The 19,986-nt window shown below is 38.0% G+C and overlaps 1 protein-coding gene across 2 annotated transcripts in view; it reads right to left on the reverse strand.

Moving 5' to 3' along the window:
* IL17RB (interleukin 17 receptor B) overlaps nucleotides 1–19,986 on the reverse strand; it is a 287,120-nt gene that overhangs the window by 35,487 nt on the left and 231,647 nt on the right. For both annotated transcript variants that reach the window (XM_044077616.1, XM_044077615.1), the window contains one exon: nucleotides 16,774–16,849. In XM_044077616.1, the coding sequence (XP_043933551.1) occupies nucleotides 16,774–16,849 (76 nt within the window). The remainder of the gene's footprint in view (nucleotides 1–16,773; nucleotides 16,850–19,986) is intronic.

Consider the following 19,986-nt stretch of genomic DNA (forward strand, 5'->3'; position numbering starts at 1 on the left):
CCGGTTACCAAATGTAAAATAAATAAATAAAATAAATATACATTTCCCGGTTACCGAATGTAAAGGTTACCAAATGTAAAATAAATAAATAAAATATACATACATATACATATATATATATATATATATATATATATATATATATATATATATGTTCTATTCCCCCCAAAATCACTTTGGTGGTCTACTAACAAGAGAAAACAAAACATTCTTAAATTACACAACAAATCTAAATTTCTTTATATTAAAGACTGCATCAAGAATATCAGTAAGAGATATTAATTTAAAATTAGCTTCTGAATACAAGGATAATTGTAATCCCTTCTATAATTACATCAGGAAACTAAGAAATAATGCCTGCCAGTATTCTGAATGTATTTAAAATGACACCACCAACTCACACCTAGTAGACATAGCAAATATATCAGCGGACACATTTAGTGCAAGCTGTCCACTGAAACAACTAATTCCACAAACTCCTGAACCCCTTATACCTTTTAATATCACAAAACAGCAAGTACTGAAGGTGTTCTCTAAAACCAAAAGTAATACTTCTATGGGGCCTGATAATTTATCTGGATATCTAATAATTAGAGCCAAACATGTCCTTGTGGAGTCTGTCCTTAAATAGTTTATCCTGAGCTGAGCTACAGAATTTGTCCCTGCAGTAAGATGAACTGCTTTTGTGATGCTCCATTACAAGTGTGGCCCTGCAATTTAACTGGAAAACTATAGCCCCATTAGCCCCATCAGTCTGATTTACAAAGTCATGGAACATCATTACTGTGACCAAAAACCTTATCAAGTTTGACTCACATCAGTTTGGTTTTTATCAAAAAAAGATCCTGCCTACTTAATTTAGGTGACTTCTTCAGTAAAACCACACAGTCTGTCAGTAGTAAGTTGTTCTGTCCACAAAGCTTATCTGGATATGGCCAAACCATGTCACATACCTCATGCTGGCACGATAAACAAGCAAAGTGCCTTAAAATTAAATCCATAAGACGTGAGGTAGTCAACCTGGTGGAAGATATAACCCATACAGTTAAGGTGGTAGGCATTTCATCAGAAAGTATGAAGGTTACTAGTGGTATGCCCCAGGGATCAGTAGTGAAACCCCTCAATTTCTGCATCTGCCTCTCTGATCTCCAACTGAGAACCAAGACCTTCAGTTAAATAAGTTTGCAGATGACTGAAAATTGGCATTATTGGACAACAATGTCATTATCCCGATAGGCTCATATGTTCATGGGCACATCCTTGGCTAGCTGCCCTTGCAGGGCCATTTTAGGCCTAACAAATTTCCCTTTTTGTGCTCTAAATAATGTATCACATTTGGTTATAGACTGGCCTTACACATTCCATGGTTGATCATTATATATAAGAGTAACTCAATTTATACCACAGCAAATTTGAGGTGGATCCATGCATGACTTAAAGAATTTAGGAGCTGCTTCTGTCCATTAGTAGAACAGGGGTCAGTCCTGCGGTATTTGTTTTCCCCATCTGCTGATGTGCAGGAACTCCATCAGTAATGGGTCAGAGGATGCCTCATAAGCCAGACACAGGTCACCTCTTAGCAGTCTGTAGGGTACTGAGTATAGTGACAGGCTTTGAGTCAGAACGGGTAAGACATGTTATTTAGGCCTTGTATCTTTTTACTAAGGTATCTCTTTGGGTGTTCCAATTGTTGCATGTGTCTGGACTAATACATCCCTTTTTATATTCTAATTAGACCCATTGTTGAGTACAATGCCCTCTTCAGGATGTACATTTCAAAATATATTAAGCAACTGGAAAGGACCCAAAGGTTCCAAACCAAGATGATTGTTGGCATTAATTCTCTGCACTACTAGGAAATACTTGCTGCCCCATCCTTTTAACTGTTTTCCTATAGGCTTTTGCATGGTGTCTATGTCTTGTAGTCTACCCCATTAGGGACTCCTCCTTCCACCTCGACCTTCTGTATCTTTCCAAGTCAAATAGCACCACTAATACCAGAACTAGGGACTTTAAATCTCCACAAGCACATAAAGAAAAAATACCAAAGAAACAACTTTATTACGTAATGCCTACCCTACCTCAAACATACTTTCTTTGCAAGTTAACAAAAGCAACAACCTAACATCCTTGGAACAACATCTTGATGATTGGATGGGTACCCATAAATTTAGTTCTGTACTGACTTGCTTTGCCTTTTATTGAGTAGGAGAGTACAGCATGAGGGTGGTTATTTGCAAGGTGTAAATGGTCGTGTAACTCTCTTGATATTTTCTTTGTTCCTGTAATAAGTCAGACATCTAGTAATAGACTCTTTAGGCTACGCTTGGGGAGCCCAATTCAACAACCTGTCATTTCAGAAACTGGTCTTAACAGCAGAAAACTTCACACCAAACTGAAGGAACTGAAAGCACTCTAAATGTGTTTGGGATTTGGCATAATGGTTAAGGTGTTTACCTCACAGACACAGGGTACAGGGTGTGATTCTGACTTTTGAGGAGTGAACTATGACTGGCTTATAAGGCATCCACAACCCCCACACTTATGAATCTCCTGCATACTTGTACGTCAAACAGTACCAGAAATACAAGGACTAGGGACCTGAATTTTGTCTGTGACAAACAGAACATGTTGCAGAGACAGATATGTTTTCCAGAGACTGAACCCCACCCCCTCCCATGGAACAGGCTTCCCATCCATGTGAAGCTGTTTGTCTACTATCCAGTTCAAATGCAACCTAAACCAGTGGATAGGGAACAGGAATGTTATACTCAGTCTGGCACCCATGTCCCTTATGGACAGAGGCAGCCTATAAATGCCTGTCCCTCAATATTCTGTTTGGATACAGGACATCATTATTATTTTGGAAAAACTTGGCTAGGCTTATAAAGTTCCCTGGGTCATTCGCCTAGTAACAGTCTATTAATTAAAAGAGATCTGTCAGCTTTTCAAGATAATTTTCACACAGGGCATTTATGTGGTACATAAACAAGGTAGAATGAAATAAATCTTAACAACTCTGCAAAAAGACACTTTGCATTTGGAACTGTGCTTTACTTGTAGCAGAACATTTTGTCCATTAGGCCATTCATCAACAAGTGACAAAGCCATTACAGCGGATTAAAATTCAGCCGATTGAAACATACTAGCTTTGTCAGTGTAAGATTGAGGTATGGTTGGGATCAGGGAATATGCCCTCTCCCCACTGTAGTGCGATCTCAGAGTCAGTATATATAATTATCAGGGGTGTTGGGGTGGGAGTTTAAACCCCTGCAAAAACATTGTGTGGTTTTGTATTTCAATTCTTTGTGCATCAGTGTTTACCTTTTTTGACATTTAGATGATTTATATTGTTGGATTGACTAGTTGCTTTTCGAAGGAAAGTTAGAAATCCATTTTATTACACAACCCTCCGCTCATAGAAGTACATCTACCAAGTCTGCAGAATCATTAAGAATATGTTTTGAGCTTAATGGTAACTTTGGCATAAAAATGGAAATTGGATCCCAGCTCTTTCAGTACATTATGCAAATGTGAGACATTTCAAAGGTGCAGCTATCTACCCCATAATTCCACAACCAAGTTTTTCTCTGAAAATGACTCAACCACTCCACCACCTGACCCCTGCCCATTCCCAAGGCATTACTTGTTATTTTAAAACAAGAAGCATCTTTATTAAATTATCATATGACACAGGTCATGTTACATTTATATAAATGAAAACAATCCATAGCAACACAATCTCAGTTGCAACATTATACACTCCAAACTGCTGACACAGCTGTAGCTGCACACATTGTACATCACTTTTAACATAGCCAGTCATTGTTAGTCAATCATTACATAGCTCATTCAGATCCTGCCTTCTTTTAAACATTGTTCCTCCTCTGCATGTATTGATCCCATATTTCACATGTTTTCCTATGTAATTTGCTCCTACCCTTTTCTAAAGATCTCAGTTCCAATAGTTTTATCTCTGTTACATTCTTTGCTACTTTTAGTAAAGTTGGTTTAGACTTTGATTTCCATTTTCTAGTAACTGCGTTTTTGGCAGCCATCATAATTAGACTCAACAGGGCCTTACTATGTCTAGGCAATTCTGATTCTGCATCATAGCTCAAAAAATCATTTTCCTACTCACTTCAATTTGCTCACCCAGCATCTCCAACAGGGCAGTCCACAGGGAATCTTAACTGTCTCCCAAATCATCACACTCCCAGAAAATATGTCCTCAGTTGCATCTTTCTTCCCCATCACACCTCCAACATTTGCTGCCTACCTGAGGAAAAATTCTTTGAAATCTGCTTGGGGTATAAAAGTACCGATGTAAAAGCTTCCAGGCAAAGATCCTAAATCTTTTAGATTTTGTTGCATATTTGGGTGACATACATATATACCCCCATTGTTTCTTTGTGAATTACTTATTTAATCTCTCTTCCCAATCCTTCCTAACCTCCTCTGATTGACTTTTATAGTTATCATGCAATATTTTATATGCCCTACTAATTATTCCTTCCTTAACAGCAACTTCTGTTACAGATTATACTAAAAACTTTACCAATGCCGGTCTTTTGTTTAGGACCCCCCTTAATTCTTTCTCTTTGCCTATACTCTGATATCAATCCTTGATATGGAAGGCAATTTCCAGCCTGCAGTCCAAATATGTTTTCTATTACCTTCCCCTCTCTGGTTATTTGCTCCCAATACCTTGGTTTCTTTGCCAGTATTCTCCATATATTCTTGCCTCCTCTTGCCTATTGTCTGTACCCCTAATTGCAGCCAACCCTATAATTTTTCCATTTCTGTGTTGGCTTAGTTCTTAGAAGACCTTCTGCTACTTTATGAATGCAATATTCTGTAGGATTATTGTTCTCCTTAAAGGTCTGCATCCAAAATCCTAGTCTCTCCATGTTACTTCAGCTCCCCCGTTTCATCATCATCTGTTTTCACTTTGAATTATAGTTTTCTGCTTATGCTCTACACACACACACACATATATATATATATATATATACACACATGAACCTTAAACCTTTTTTCTTCTGAAATACCCCAAACATTCCAACTCAGGCAATCCCCAATATGCTCTGTTCTGTTGGAAGAATAAGCTCATTTCACTTGACTCTTGCCATCTTCACCTCCCAGATAAAATCATTCCGATCTTTATTAATTGCTATCCACAACTTCTCCTCTGGTTGATAAAAATATGCCTGACCTATGTATAAAACTAAAGGGGCTAAAAACATTTTAACTGCTTGTATCTTACTACTGATATCTATATAACAGAGCTTCCATTTTTTTCAGTTTTTGCATTATCTTTTGTTTAATCTCTTCCCACATATCCTTAGCTGCCACACCGGTATCATTTTTAATCCATACTCTTAAACATTTCATTTTATCATGTTCCCATAAATATGAATATTGCTGAACCAATTCATATGTGGGTACATAATTTAGCACTATTGCTTTTGTTTTAGCTTCATTAATTTTGTTTCCTGAAAAGGTTTGAAACTGTATCAATATGTTCCACAGCACTGTGACATCCCCTTCTGTTTTTTTCAGGTATAAAATAATGTAATCTGCAAATACAGCAAGCTTTTCTTGACTACCATACCAATTATATCCTTGAATTTCTGAGTCCCTTATTTTCTTTGCCAATGGTTCAAAATATAATGCAAACAACAAAGGGGAAAGAGGACACCCCCTGCCTGGTTCCTCTACTCAAGCAGAGATTATCAGAGAGGACCCCACCAACTTTAATTTAAGGTTCTAATCCTTCATATATCCTCCTAATCAACCTTATAATTTTATCAGGGAATGCAAATGCTTCCATTGTTCTGCTCATAAAACCCCAGCTTACTCTGTCAAATGCTTTATCTTCATCAAGATCCACCAGCAACAGTGGTATTTGCTTATATTCTGCTTCTCTCTGGACCATCACTGTTCTGTTTATGTTGCCTCCCCTCCACAAAACAATGGTGGGTCACAATCATAGTGAGCTGAAATTGCTGCAGCATATGATGGAAGAGAAGAGAAGACAAACCTTTGTCCAATAACTCAGTAAGATATTGAAGAGCCACACTCAAATTAGGCTCAACATCCAAATCCTTTTTGCACACACAAAATAAAAAATCTCTTCCATTTTCCTGCATACACTTTCCTTGTACTAGGTCTTCTGGCCCACATTGATCCATATATATCAGATTTGGAATCACTTTTGCCATACTTTTAGCCATTATAGACATGAACACTTTATAATCATGATTTAGTATTGAAATGGACCTGTATGAAGCTGGATCTGATAGATCTTTACCCTCTTTAGATATTACAGCTACCATCGCCTTCTTCCAGGATGTTGGTACTTCTCTTCTTAAAATACTATTAAACAAACCTTCCAAATCTATCAGAGTTTTCCCTCCTAGCTTCCAGACTTCCAGAGGAATACCATCTATTCCTGGGGACTTTCCTATAATCACTATTTTTATCTCATCTCTTCCTATCCTGTTAGTAATGGAGTCACCTCTCCTTCTAGGTTTGGCATATTTAATTCTTACATAAACATTTCCATTTTTACCTTTCCTTGATTTCCATATTTCTCTGCTTTATAAAGACTTTCATAAAATTTCCAAAACAGTTCTAATACTTCTACAGAATCCCTTATCTTCCTTGTTATAAGCTTCCTAAGCTTGGTGACAGCCCTTTCTACTTTCTGTTGCCTGAGTCATTGTGCTAAATGTTTTTGTGCTTTAGAGTTATCAAAAAACAGTTGCGTAACAGCAATCTTTCTAAACTCATGCATATTACCAAGGTAATCCCTTAATTTTCTGTTTAGCATTCTTCTGGTTCTGTGAGATTCCCCCTATTTTGCAAAACTTTAATATTTGTCAGCCCCTCTAAATAAATCTTGTTACTTCTTAACCATATATCTCTTTCTTTTATTCCCACCATATTTTTAAATTCCACTTTAATTTTATCCCACTCCCTAGCTATATTTTCAGAAGTAATTTCTAGCCTCTCAAATATCTCCGGAATAATCTGCACTACCAATTCCTTAAATTCCTCTCTTTTCAGCTGACAGGTGGGAAAGTGCCAGTGTTTCATTTTTATTTCATTACCCTGTGTTTTTGTTTTAGTTTTTATTGGTGCATGATCTGAAATAGTTACTGGGTGTATATCAGGACCTTCAATTAAATGTACATGTTCCTGTAAAATGTAAATTCTGTCTAGCCTAGCCCAGTTTTTGTATCTTGGGGAATACTATGTAAATTCACTCTGAATTCCTTGTACTCAGTTCACATATTCCATGCCAAACATTTTCATACATTTCTTTAAAAATCTACCGTGCTTTGTTATATTTCCCTTTCTGGGCCACCCAGACACACCTCCACTGTTACACATCATAGGTTCATAGGTTGGTACTAGGCTATCGGCCCTAGGGCCTATACAAGCCTAGCCATAACAATTCCCTGGCTATTTCTTCCCACAGTATTTACTTCCCTGGACCCCCATCTAGCAGGGTGACTGACGTGATCTCCAGGGTGAATTTCCTATCTCCCATCCAATCATCAAGGTTCCTTTTGAAGAGGGCCAAAGAGGCGTTCTGCTTAACATGTATGGGAAGTCTATTCCGGAGTCTGGGGAATCTCTGTGTCAGGAACCTATCCCTCCAACATGTTTTGTTCACTGTGATGGCAAGGTTTAGATCCCTGGAGCGTGTGTCTCTGAGGGATTGGGATTTCTTTAAGTGTGGCATGTCCAACAGCTCTGAGTTTGATATTGCCTTGTATGTTAAGCAGAGATCGCCTCTGACTAGACGATATGCAACAGAGTATAGGTGGAGATTTTTTTAGATGGTCAGCATAGGGCATCTGCTTTAGGCTTGTGATTCTTTTAGTGAGGTATTTCTTCGGCCTTTCCAGTTGTTGTAGATGTCTTGAGAGGTACATACCAAACAAGGCAATGTATTCTATAATGGGTCTAATGAGGGATGAGTACAGTGGGACAATGACCTCTTTTTTCTGGATGAAAAGCCCTTAGTGATGAGGTGTGCCACATAAAAGGATTTCCTGACTGTTGTGGTGATGTGGTTATCGAAGGTGAGACCACTGTCCACCTGTGTCCCTAAGTCTCTTATCACACTTTCAGTGTTTAGTGTACTGCCACCTATGTGGTAATTCATGGGTACATGATTTTTCCCAAAGGGGATAACTATATATTTCTTGGCATTGAGCTTGAACCCATGGCTCTGGCACCAAGCATCTGTTTCTGTAAGGCCCTTTTGTAGAATATCCACATCATTTGGGGATTCAATAATGGCTCCCATTTTGCAGTCATCTGCGAAATTTGTTAGTAGCCAGAGTCCCTTAGTGTTGGCCTGTACTTCAGAGAAGTAGATGCCAAACAAGAGCAGTCCCAGGACTGAACCCTGAGGTACTCCACTTGTCACTTGTCTGGAGCGGGATTTGGAGTTGGCTACTTTTACATTGTGGGTTCTGTCAGTAAGCCAGTTGGCAACCCATCGAGTGACGTAAGGATTAAATTCCAGTCCCCACCAATAAGTAATATTCCTTGCTGAAAGCTGATTATTTCTCCCAGAATTTTATTTAGCTCCATTATAGCAGTTTTTGGTGGACTATAAATACATGCCAGTGTAATCTTCCTCCCTTTCAAATAGCCCCTCAGTACTACAAATCTACCATTATTGTCTTTTTTTCCCTCTTTTATTACTATTGGAGCTCCTCTTGCAATTAATATAAGTACTCCTTTCTTCCTTTGCCCCAGGTATTCCACTGAAAAAAACATCCTGAAAACCTTTGTTTATCAAATTCACATGTTCAGTTCTTTCCAAGTGGGTCTCCTGTTGCATAGTTATTTGCATTCTACATTTTTAATACACTTCACTACTTTTTCTTTTTTGTATTTATCTGTGAGACCATTAACATTTAAAGAAATTATAGAAAGAATCATATTCTTGAGGGAGTATTATTCCCATCGTTTATGTATAACAGTTTTTTTGTTAAATATCTAGTTCCAGCTTTTGTGTACATGCATGTACTGTTTGGCAGGTTAATCTTTTATACAATTGTTTCTTATCATCTCCATTTGAACCTATGTCACATCTTACAGAACTCTGTTTTATTAAAAACCCTCAAACACACACACACACACACACACACACACACACACACACACACACACACACACACACACACACACACACACACACACACACACACACACACCACCCTAAAACCTACTAACTTAAAAATAACACACAAAACTATGTATATCTTCAAATACTGAAGTGTTTTCCCCCTAACAGGAACAAAGGATCCAAACTGACAGCCACACACTCAGACTTGAGCTAAACAGAAAGAAAGATTATCCATGCTGAGATGCATGGTACATTCTGTGATTCCAATTACATGCCACCTGATTTTGCCTTACCTTTATAGCTTTCCCAGCTGGGAAAACACTTGAATGCTTTCAGAAAACATTTTCTCCAAGCCATTTCTCTTTATCAGATTGTCTGCTGGTGGGGTTCACTATGTAATACCGAAATTCCACAATCCCGAGACTCTGAATATCGACGACCAGAATCTCGAGATTGTGGAATCTCGAAAATAGTGAATGGAGATTGCTGTACAGTGCAGAACAGGAACTTTGACATTCACTCCATTGTAGTGTGATCTCTGAGTTGGTGTATTTAAGTTGCAGGGTGTCTGTGGGGTGCAGGGGGGCTTGCCCCCCTACATAAACATTGGAATGTTTTGGTTTGTGTTTTACTTTTTTTTTTTTTAGTTTGAGATTTCGCAATTTTGAGATTCTGGTCCTCTGTTTTCAGAGTCTCGGGACTGTGGAATTTCAATATTTAGCAGTGAACCCCTGCTAGTGACATGAGAACCAGATACAGGACTGCACTGTACAGCAATCTCCATTCACTATTTTCGAGATTCCACAATCTCGAGATTCTGGTTGTCGATATTCAGAGTCTCGGGATATACAAAAAATACACTGAACCCACAGATATTGCCAACATTCTGGCTGACAGGTTCAGTGCAAATTTCTCCCCTCCTTCACCCCCAAAAGAAGAAATACTTATCCCAGCTGAATGTAATCTCCCTGTCATCTCAGATGTCCAAGTGAGAACCACCCTAAACAAAGCAAAAAACACAGCATCAATGGGACCTGACGGTATCCCGGGGTGCGTGTTACGTGAACTCCAAGAGGAGCTAAACCCACACATAAAAATGCTATTTAACCTTAGCCTTACTTTGGGATATGTACCTGAACACTGGCGTGCAGCAACAGTGGTCCCACTCCACAAGGGGGGTGCCTCTACAGACCCTGGAAACTACCGCCCCATAAGCTTAACTAGCCTGGTCTGCAAAGCTATGGAAAGAATCATTATGGAACTCATAAACAGAGACATAGGGGACCTACAGACACTTGACCCCACCCAGTTCGGCTTTGTAAAGGGCAGATCCTGCCTTTAAACCTGGTTGACTTTTTCGAAACAGTCACTAGAGCCATTGAAGAGGGCAAAGCAGTCCATACAGCATACCTGGACTTGGCTAAGGCCTTCAACACAATACCCCACTCAGGCATCATAGATAAGCTAAACAGCTTAAAAGTAAACCCTTATGTCACTAGATGGGTTGCAAACTGGCTAAAGGACAGAACCCATAAAGTTAAAATCGCTGGAGCAATGTCAGACTCAAAGCCAGTCACAAGTGGTGTCCCACAGGGATCTGTCCCGGGACCCCTTTTGTTCGGCATTTATTTCTCAGATGTTGAAGCAAACATGGGAGGGCTGTGGCCAACAAAGTTTGCAGATGACTGCAAACTAGGCGCCATAGTCGATACACCAGCAGGCACACACATCCTACAAAAAGGCCTCACTGAAACAGACAACTGGTGCTGTAGTCACGGCCTTAAACTAAATGCCAAAAAATGTATAGTCATCCCTTTTGGAAAAAACAAAGTACCCACAAATTATCACATAGACAGCAACCCACTGAGTACGGAAAAAGTAATCAGAGACCTAGGGACCCAAGTAGACAGCGACCTCTCATTTGACACCCACGTTGCCAAAGTGGTTAGGAAAAACATTCTAACTTGCACACCTCATCATGAAGGGATTCACATCCAGATCAAAGGATGTCATTGTACCCCTATATTCCTCCCTCATCAGACCCATGATTGAGTACAATGCCCCATTTGGTATGTACCTCACCCGGCATTTGCAACAGCTGGAGAGACCACAAAAGTACCTCACCAAAAGGATCAAGGGTCTTCAACATATGTCTTATTCTGCCAGACTAAAGAAACTTCAGCTCTATTCAGTAGCATACTGCCTGCTCAGAGGTGATCTCTGCCTGACGTACAAGGCCATGTCCAATCAGGATCTGATGGACATGCTCCACCTCAAAAATCCAAATCCATCAGGACCACGAGAGCTAAAGACTTAAACCTCGGCACAAGTATGAATAGGACATGCTGGAGGGATAGATTCATAACCCAGAGGCTTCCCATGCTTTGGAACAGGATCCCAGTTCGTATTAGGCAGAGCCCCTCACTGACTCTCTTCAAGAGAAATCTTGATGAGTGGATGGGAGATCGTAAGTTTGCTAGACAGGGGCACAGTAAACTAATTCTATTATATAAGGGGACCTTCATTGTGTCACTACTAGACAGAGGCACAGTATTCTAGATTTATTCTGTACATTGTTGTACCATTTCATGGGGTGGCAAAAGCCACATCACTATGGCTAGGCTTACAAATGCCCCAGGGCAGATAGCCTAGTACTATACTATGAAACTATGAAACTATGAAACTATGACTGTTACTAGAAAAAAGACCTTATAATATTAAATATTCTTTTTTATTTACTTGCTTTCTGTTAAATATGTTAATATATAAAGTCAACGGCCTTAACCCCGTCATTCCCCCCAAGCAAGAATGAGAAAAAGCACACCAATCTCTCTTTTATCATGATCTCTTAACCAGATCCCTTTCTTTTTTTCCTCTTCCTTCCACATTGTTGTGCCCACATTTTACAAAACTGAGCAAGGAGAAAGAGAGAATAAGGAAGAAAGAAACAAAAAGAATAAACAAAAGCACCTATTTACATTTGAATCACCATTACACTTAAAAATAACTGAAAAAACTTTACTTCATAACATACAGAGAAAATCATGCACCACTTAAGTAATAGTGTTAAAAAATTGTTTTGCTTACAGTTAACTGTCTCTCTCCTCTTCCCCTCTCCTGAGTATTTTTCCGAACATTAATGACACAAAGTAGGGCATATGCTTTAGAGTCCCCTACAAGTTTAAAAAAGTCCAAACTAGTCCAATATTTTCAGATTTTCTTGTTCTTCCCTGTTTCACAAATATAATTATTGCTTTGTAATCCTACATTTGTCACCTTCCAAGTTACTGATTTTAGTCTCCATATGTTAATGACATGAACTAGGCCATATGCTTTAGAGTCCCTTAAAAGCTTAAGTCCACAAAAGTAATATTTCCAGAATGTTTTTTCTATTCCTGTTGATCTCTGTCTTCCAAATCCTGCCTATGCTTCATCTACAGTGCACTCTTCGATTCTTCTAGTCAATTTCTGTGCTTTTTTCCCTCTCTCAAGCATTTTCCGTTGAAACAGTGGGAAAGGTTTCACAGGCATAGTCTCCCTGTAGTCTTTATTAACAGAAGAACAAGAAACAGAATCTCCTTCTGTTTTTCGCAGCTCACTTTTTGTTGGACAAACTTTTGTATTTCTTCCTTAGCATGTACTTCATCAAAAATGCTTTTGTTCCTCCAGGTAAAAATATTTTGAAGATAGCTGGGTACATCAGTTTAAATCTCACATCTGATTCTCAACATTCCCTATATAATGGAATACATTTATTCCTCTTCTGCCTGGTGTACAATGAGTAGTCATTCTCCACAAACAATCTACTGTCTCCCACTTTTAGTACTTTGCCCTTTTGCCACAGTTGTCAGAATCAATTCCTTCTGCTGGTAAGATAGCAATTTTACTATTAAAGGTCTATGTTGTTTCCTCGTAGCCAGGTTTGGAGTGTGCACATGATTTTCCCTTTCAATTAACAATTCCTGTTGTGGAATACCAGTCCAGTTGCTTATTTGTACTTTAATGAAATTAATACAGTCTGTTCCTTCCAGCTTTTCAGGTACAGCAGAAAATCTCAGGTTTTCTCTATGTGCTCTGTCCTCTAATTCTATTATTTTTTGAAACATCTCTTCTTGTGCAGTTTCATATTCAGCCAGCCTTTTCTTCATTTCGACCTCTGAGTTTTGCAGTTTTATCATGTCATCTGAGCATCTGTTTAAAGCTTCTTCCATTTTTTCCATCCTTTTATTGTTTGGGTTGATATACTCTATCAGTGTTTCAATTATTTTAGTCAATTCTATATGCAATTGCTTTATACTTTCCTCAAGGTTACTGGAAGTCATGTCTGGAGCCTGCACTTCTTTTTGCTGAACAGCTACAGTACATTTCCCAGTGTTTCTTCATCACCTTTTGTAGTTGATTTTCCTTCAGGTCCTCTGTATTTCTTTTTTCCTGGCATCCAGCCAGTGCACCTACTAGTTAACTACTAAAACTGACTCAGAAATCCAGGTACACTGGCTTTTTCTGCTAAGTTTCTGTTTTCATACTGGAAGAGCCAGAATTAAGCTGTTACTGAATGTGCAGCCATATGGAAGTCAATTTACCAAGTTATTACAGTTATTACTGACAAAAAAATGCGACAAAGTATTGCTTGAGAGACTTAAGACACTGAATCAGTCAGCTTGGAGGATAAAATGTAAATTTCTACAGTAACTCTTGTCTTTTTTTTTTTTTTTTTACACTAAGGTCTTAAATATCTTGAAGGAAGTCAAAATAGCAAATGTATAAAAATCCTATTAACCCCGATGAGGAGATTAGTTACTTGAACAGCATCACAGACACTATAACAATTTGTTAACCCAAATTTGACATTTTCATTTATTAAAATATATGGTTAATTTCTGGTTGTGTTTTATACAACCATATCCTGCTGTTATGGTCTTTTTTTTTTAATTAGAGTGATTTTCACTTAACACCACCAAGAAAAAAATGTGTGTGCAAGGGGCTTGCTTGCCAATCAAAAGATTTTAAGTGGCTGCCGTAGTATATTGCTTTTTGTTATAAGTACAATAAACCTTTAACAAAGCACAACTAGAATGTATTTATTTATTTAATTTTACATTTGTTTACTGGGAACGCCCAAATGGGCAAGCTGTCCTTTTTCAGTGGAGGCCTAGGCAGATAAGCTCCGCATAAAAAAAAAAAAATTCACAGAAACACATGCAATGGTTAAACAAAAGGACAAGTTATTAGATTAGCTAATATAAATAAAAATCACATGCAAAATTTTGTATAATTTCAATATTATACTATTATCATATTTGACTACAGTAGGAGCAACTCCAGCAGCTTTCATTAGAAATGTTTTTTTATAAGACATATTGACACATGGACTGCTGTCCACACATTTACATATCATAACTAAGAGATGGAATCACAGTATAGTATAGTAAGACAGGTTTGGTACAACTGTGCTACAGGGGAATCCTTTAGCTTTCCAACACCTATGGATAATCACATACTGCTTGGGAATCTTACCAAATGTTATGATTTTTTTATTACAGTGACCCTTCCCAAAGAAGATAGGACAGCTGTGTGCAACAATACTTAAACTTCAACAAAACAACTAACACCAATGTAGAGCAGCAAAGAATTTAATAAGAACAGTAGATAAAAAGTAGCAAAGCTTTCAGGTATCCAGTACCCTTCTTCAGTGCTTAATCTAATCTTGTTATAGAATCTTACATACTTGTACTTTCTGTTTGTTGTCCAGTCCATAGTCTTGTGAAGCTTTTCTGCTGATCCTGTTTTCATTTTTATGGCCCAACATGGCTACATACTGGTATTTCTTTTAAGTTAATTTAGCTACTTTTTCCAAAACCTGGGACATACGTGTTCAGAAAACCTTATCAGCATTCTTGTGGTTTAACTTGTAAATTTTGTCCTCCATGCTTTTCTGTGTTTCCTTACAGTTCCTAATCACTATACCTTTCACACTAACCTTTATCTGCAGCCTGTCTTGAGAACCCAGGACTTTGTTTTTTTTTTCTAGTAGTCAGATATGTCTCTCAAAAATACTTAATTCCACTTTTGTGGCAGTTTACACAATTCTCTATTGTTACTTTCACTGTACCTTCTTATTTACGTCTGTACTAAAGCTTTTGTGAGGCACTTTCCCATTTTATCAGAGGTAACCTTTTTTCAATGTCAAAGTCAGCATTGTTTCACTCAATTCTGCTGTTAAGGTTATTGTGCACAACAGTGACTAGTGATTACCTGTTACTAAAATGGCTATCTCTATCCAATTCTTTAATATATTGTTTGCGTTCCTATTTAAGAATGGAAGGTCTAGGACTGCCTACTCCCCACATACATTTCAGTAGCCTACCTCATGCAGGGCATGGGGAAAGACAGAGCAACATTAAGTTGCCTCTTGATGTGACCACAGCAAAGGGCAAACTCAAACCTTCCATTTGCAATGCCTGCATTTTTCTCTGCCATCACCAAGACATCATTAATCAGGTCTTCCAGTTTTGAGTTGCAATTTAATCCTGCCTCTTAATGAAAGACAGCTACTTGTAACCTCCCCCTTTGCCTTTTTTCTCTTTTGTCCCACAGACCGAGTAGCATTCATTGCTGACAGTACTCAATGTATGATGTTTGTGGTTTTATTTTCATTCCAGAACTGCCTCATTGCTACAGGTATAATTGTAGCTTACCTGCACAGCATTGCTCATGCTTCCGATATATATATATACATATATATATATATATATATATACATATATATACACACACACACACATATATACACACACACACACACACACACACACACACACACACACACACACAAACACACAGTGGCAGTGATGTGTAACTCTCTTTGCATCCAAGCTACCGCTTGTTGTTCTTGTTATTAATCAATGTAAGCTGTAGAGTACAGCCTACTGAGTTAATACTAACTTCTTGGTGCAGTTCAATTTATTTTACTTTTAAAGGCACTGTAATTTGCAGATTTTACCTTTCCCCATTTCTAGGCAACCTGCAGCAGAGTTTAATTTTTATTGTATTCATTTGTTAATGCATGCTGCATGAGATAGATCTATTTGTATTTGGGGGAAATCCGGAGCAGTGTCTGATTAGCTTGTTTACAGTTATAGCATGCAAGTGGAAACTGAAGGATTCCAACCCTGGGACTCCAGGATAAAGCAGTTAGTAGACATTTGATGTAAAACAAGATAACAGTTCCATCTAGTGCAGAATGATTTTATTACCATTTTCCCTGTGACATAGTTTTGTGATCTTATCAGAGGACAGCAAAGTCACAAATTACACAAATTGGTAGTTGTTTTGTTACGGTGCATTTTACAGTTCAGTCACTGTAGGTGAAACATCCTGCTTTAACCTTGCGCTTAGTGTTGAGTGATCAGTGTTGTACTGTCACATCTAGCCTCAACATCAAGTATTACTATGACTCAGATCCATTCATACTAGTGTCAATCTAGTGATAAATTCAGTAGCCTCAACATCAGGTACTACTATGATGTGACAGTCTAGGGATAAATTCAGAACTGCTATGCTACTGGACATATTCCATTTAGTCATATGATGTAAAAAGAATTTTGTAATACACTTACCGCATTTCTTAGACATATCGACCATTTTTTCGCGAATATTGCAGTCACTGCCACAGGCATGGAAATATGGACTTATCTGATAAATACCAAACAGAATATTAATCATCATATTGCCACCACGGTAGTTTACATATTAACAGGAATAAAAAGGCTGCCCAGTGTTTGCAAATTTATTAAAATGCGTTTGTTTGCACAAGACATTTCACCAAATATTCTTGTTTGTTTTTATACTGGTCTTATTTTGTAACAGTCTGTTTTGCAGCACTTTATTTCTTGAAAAATATTCAGTAATACTAGGAAAATAAGTCAACATTTGACCTTTTTTAGCTTAAAGGTAAAATGAAGGTGTGGGAAAGCATTTTATATTGTACTGGAAATGCTTTACACTTGGTGACCTAAGTTTTCACTTGTTTTCCTGTCATGTCACCTGGTTGTTATTCTCTACAACTGATCAAGCAGTAGCTATACTCAGTTTGTCTACTGAAGTTTGCTGTTTACTAACTGGTACTTATTGTAACTTTGGCTGTGCATCCCAACGGCTACATGCATGACACCTCATCCTCTGTTTAACAAGAAGCTATTTGCCATGGAGCAAAAACATCCAGTACTTTTATGACTTCCACTGTCTAATGAGGCCGCAATCTATACTTAAATCAAAGTAACAAAAAAAAAAAAAAAAAATATATATATATATATATATATATATATATATATATATATATATATATATTCCAGTCATTCTGCCTGTAGACTAAGAACTGTGCTAATTGCCATGGAAATGCTGCTTAGGTATATGGAGACTGAATGACTGAAAGAACAGATTTACATATACTAATTCCGAGATCCCATTTTTTTGGAACAGTCCTTTTTCCTTAGAGGTATGGTAATTTTGGAGTTGGTATATACAAGTTTGGGGGTGTGGGGGGCTTCAGGTGGGTGCTTGCCCCCCTTAAAAAAGTTTAAAGGAAAAGAGTGATTTTACAGATTCGCTTTTCTCCTGAGTCTTCATTCTTTTTTTTTTTGTCTTGTTGGCAACATTTCAATAGGGAGCCAAAAACTACACTGTTACACTTTTAACATTACTATATGCCACTCAAAACACAACCAATAATTTGTTAAAACAATTTATATTGCAATTTTGATTTTGACTACACAGAAAGCTAGTGGTGACTAATATTTCTGTTTCTTAACAGGTTCTTATATTAAATGCACAAGAAAACAGAGTCAAATCATTCCCCAGTAAACATTATTAAGTAATACTGTTCTCACTACAATGTTCAAAACATAATTTCACATTTTTATAAAAACATGTTTTTGTTTTGACAAATTACTTTTATACAGTCATTGCCTAGTTTAATGTTTTAAGATAACTTCCATTTTCATTTCTGAAAAATCATAGAGCAGCTATTTCCATACAAAATAAAATGCCTATGAACAAATCTACTTCATTTCATGTTCACTGCATTTCAAGTGATTCACAGATAAGCTACTTATATAAGACATTCCTATTCTTAGTATGCATCATTCATATGTTTTATTGTCAAGTTTATGGCATATCCTTTCCACATCCAGGAAATCCTTCTATGTGGCACACCTCATCACTAAGGGCTTTTCATCCAGAAAAAAGGAGGTAATTGTCGCACTGTACTAATCCCTCATTAGACGCATTATAGAGTATAATGCCCCATTTGGTATGTACCTCACAAGACATCTGCAACAGCTTGAAAGGCCACAGAAATACCTCACTAAAAGAATCACAGGCCTAAAGCAGATGCCATATACTGACCGTCTAAAAAAACTCCAGCTATACTCTGTGGCATATCGTCTACTCAGAGGCGATCTCTGCTTAACATACAAGGCCATGTCAAACCCTGAGCTGTTGGACATGCTCGACTTAAAGAAATCCCAATCCCTCAGAGCCACACGCTCCAGGGATCTAAACCTTGTCATCACAATGAACAAAACATGCTGGAGGGATAGGTTCCTGACCCAGAGACTCCCCATACTCTGGAATAGACTGCCCATACATATCAAGCAGAGCGCCTCTTTGGCCCTCTTCAAAAGGAACCTTGATGATTAGATGGGAGATAGGAAATTCACCCTGGGGATCATGTCAGTCACCCTGCTAGACAGGGGCCTGGAGAAGTAAATATTGTGGGAAGAAATATCCAGGGAGTTGTTATGGCTAGGCTTGCATAGGCCCTAGGGCCGATAGCCTCGTACCAACCTATGAACCTATGAACCTATACTGACCTTCAAGAAGCATGTCAGGAGAGGACACAGCATTACAAAAGATCCAAGTGAATCTTATGAATACTAGCTAGAATTAGAGTTTTCATATAAAAGTATAATTTTGAACATCTAACATGCTTTTTTTAAAGGGACAAAGCATACCATTCCCCCTATCTCTAGGGATGTGTAAGTTGGGGGGTAAGGAGAAAGTAAAGTTGTGCAAGTAAACTTGTCATAACAGTAGATGTTTAAATGATCACTGCTGTAGTACCCTTAATATGTGTTAAATCCTGCCAAGGACATAAGAGCAACTAGACAGTTTCCAAAACTTAAGGGCACTTTCTACATGCCCAAACCATCAGCGAGCTTGAGCTGAGCTGACTAAGAGACAAGTTTGGGTGCCTAACCCTTCAGAGCTTTCATGCCACTAGACAGAGGGAGGCTGAGCCCCAAGAAGTATTCATATGATGGCATAAATAACACACCAAAAACAAGGGGATGTAGGAAGGGGCAGAGTGGCTGCAATGTGTACAGAAAACCAAGTTCTGCTTCAAGAATACTTCTAGAATCTAACCCTTTCCAAAAAGCCATAGATGAGGCCAAGGCACTGGTAGAGTGAACCTTGACCCTGTCTGGAATAATTTTGTTGGGATGAGTATAACAAAAGGTAATACAGCCTTAGACAACCATTTGGAAATATTCTGTTTTGACACAGGTTGTCCCTTCTACTTACCTTCTCAAGAAATGAACAATTGATCTGAAGATCTAAAAGATTTACATCTATTAGGACAGTATGCGAGTTGTCTATGGACATCAAAAGGTATGGAGTACCCTTCCCCTTATTATTAGGTTCAGGAAAGAAAACAGGGAGATGGATAGTGGCTTAAAGTAAACTCAGTTAACACTTTAGGCATACAATAAGGATTAATTCACAAAGAAACCCTATTCCTTATTATTAGCGTTTCAGGAAAGAAAACAGGG

Source organism: Protopterus annectens, chromosome 7.part0, assembly GCF_019279795.1.
Source record: "Protopterus annectens isolate FY-2018-M chromosome 7.part0, PAN1.0, whole genome shotgun sequence".
Lineage (NCBI taxonomy): Eukaryota > Metazoa > Chordata > Ceratodontiformes > Protopteridae > Protopterus > Protopterus annectens.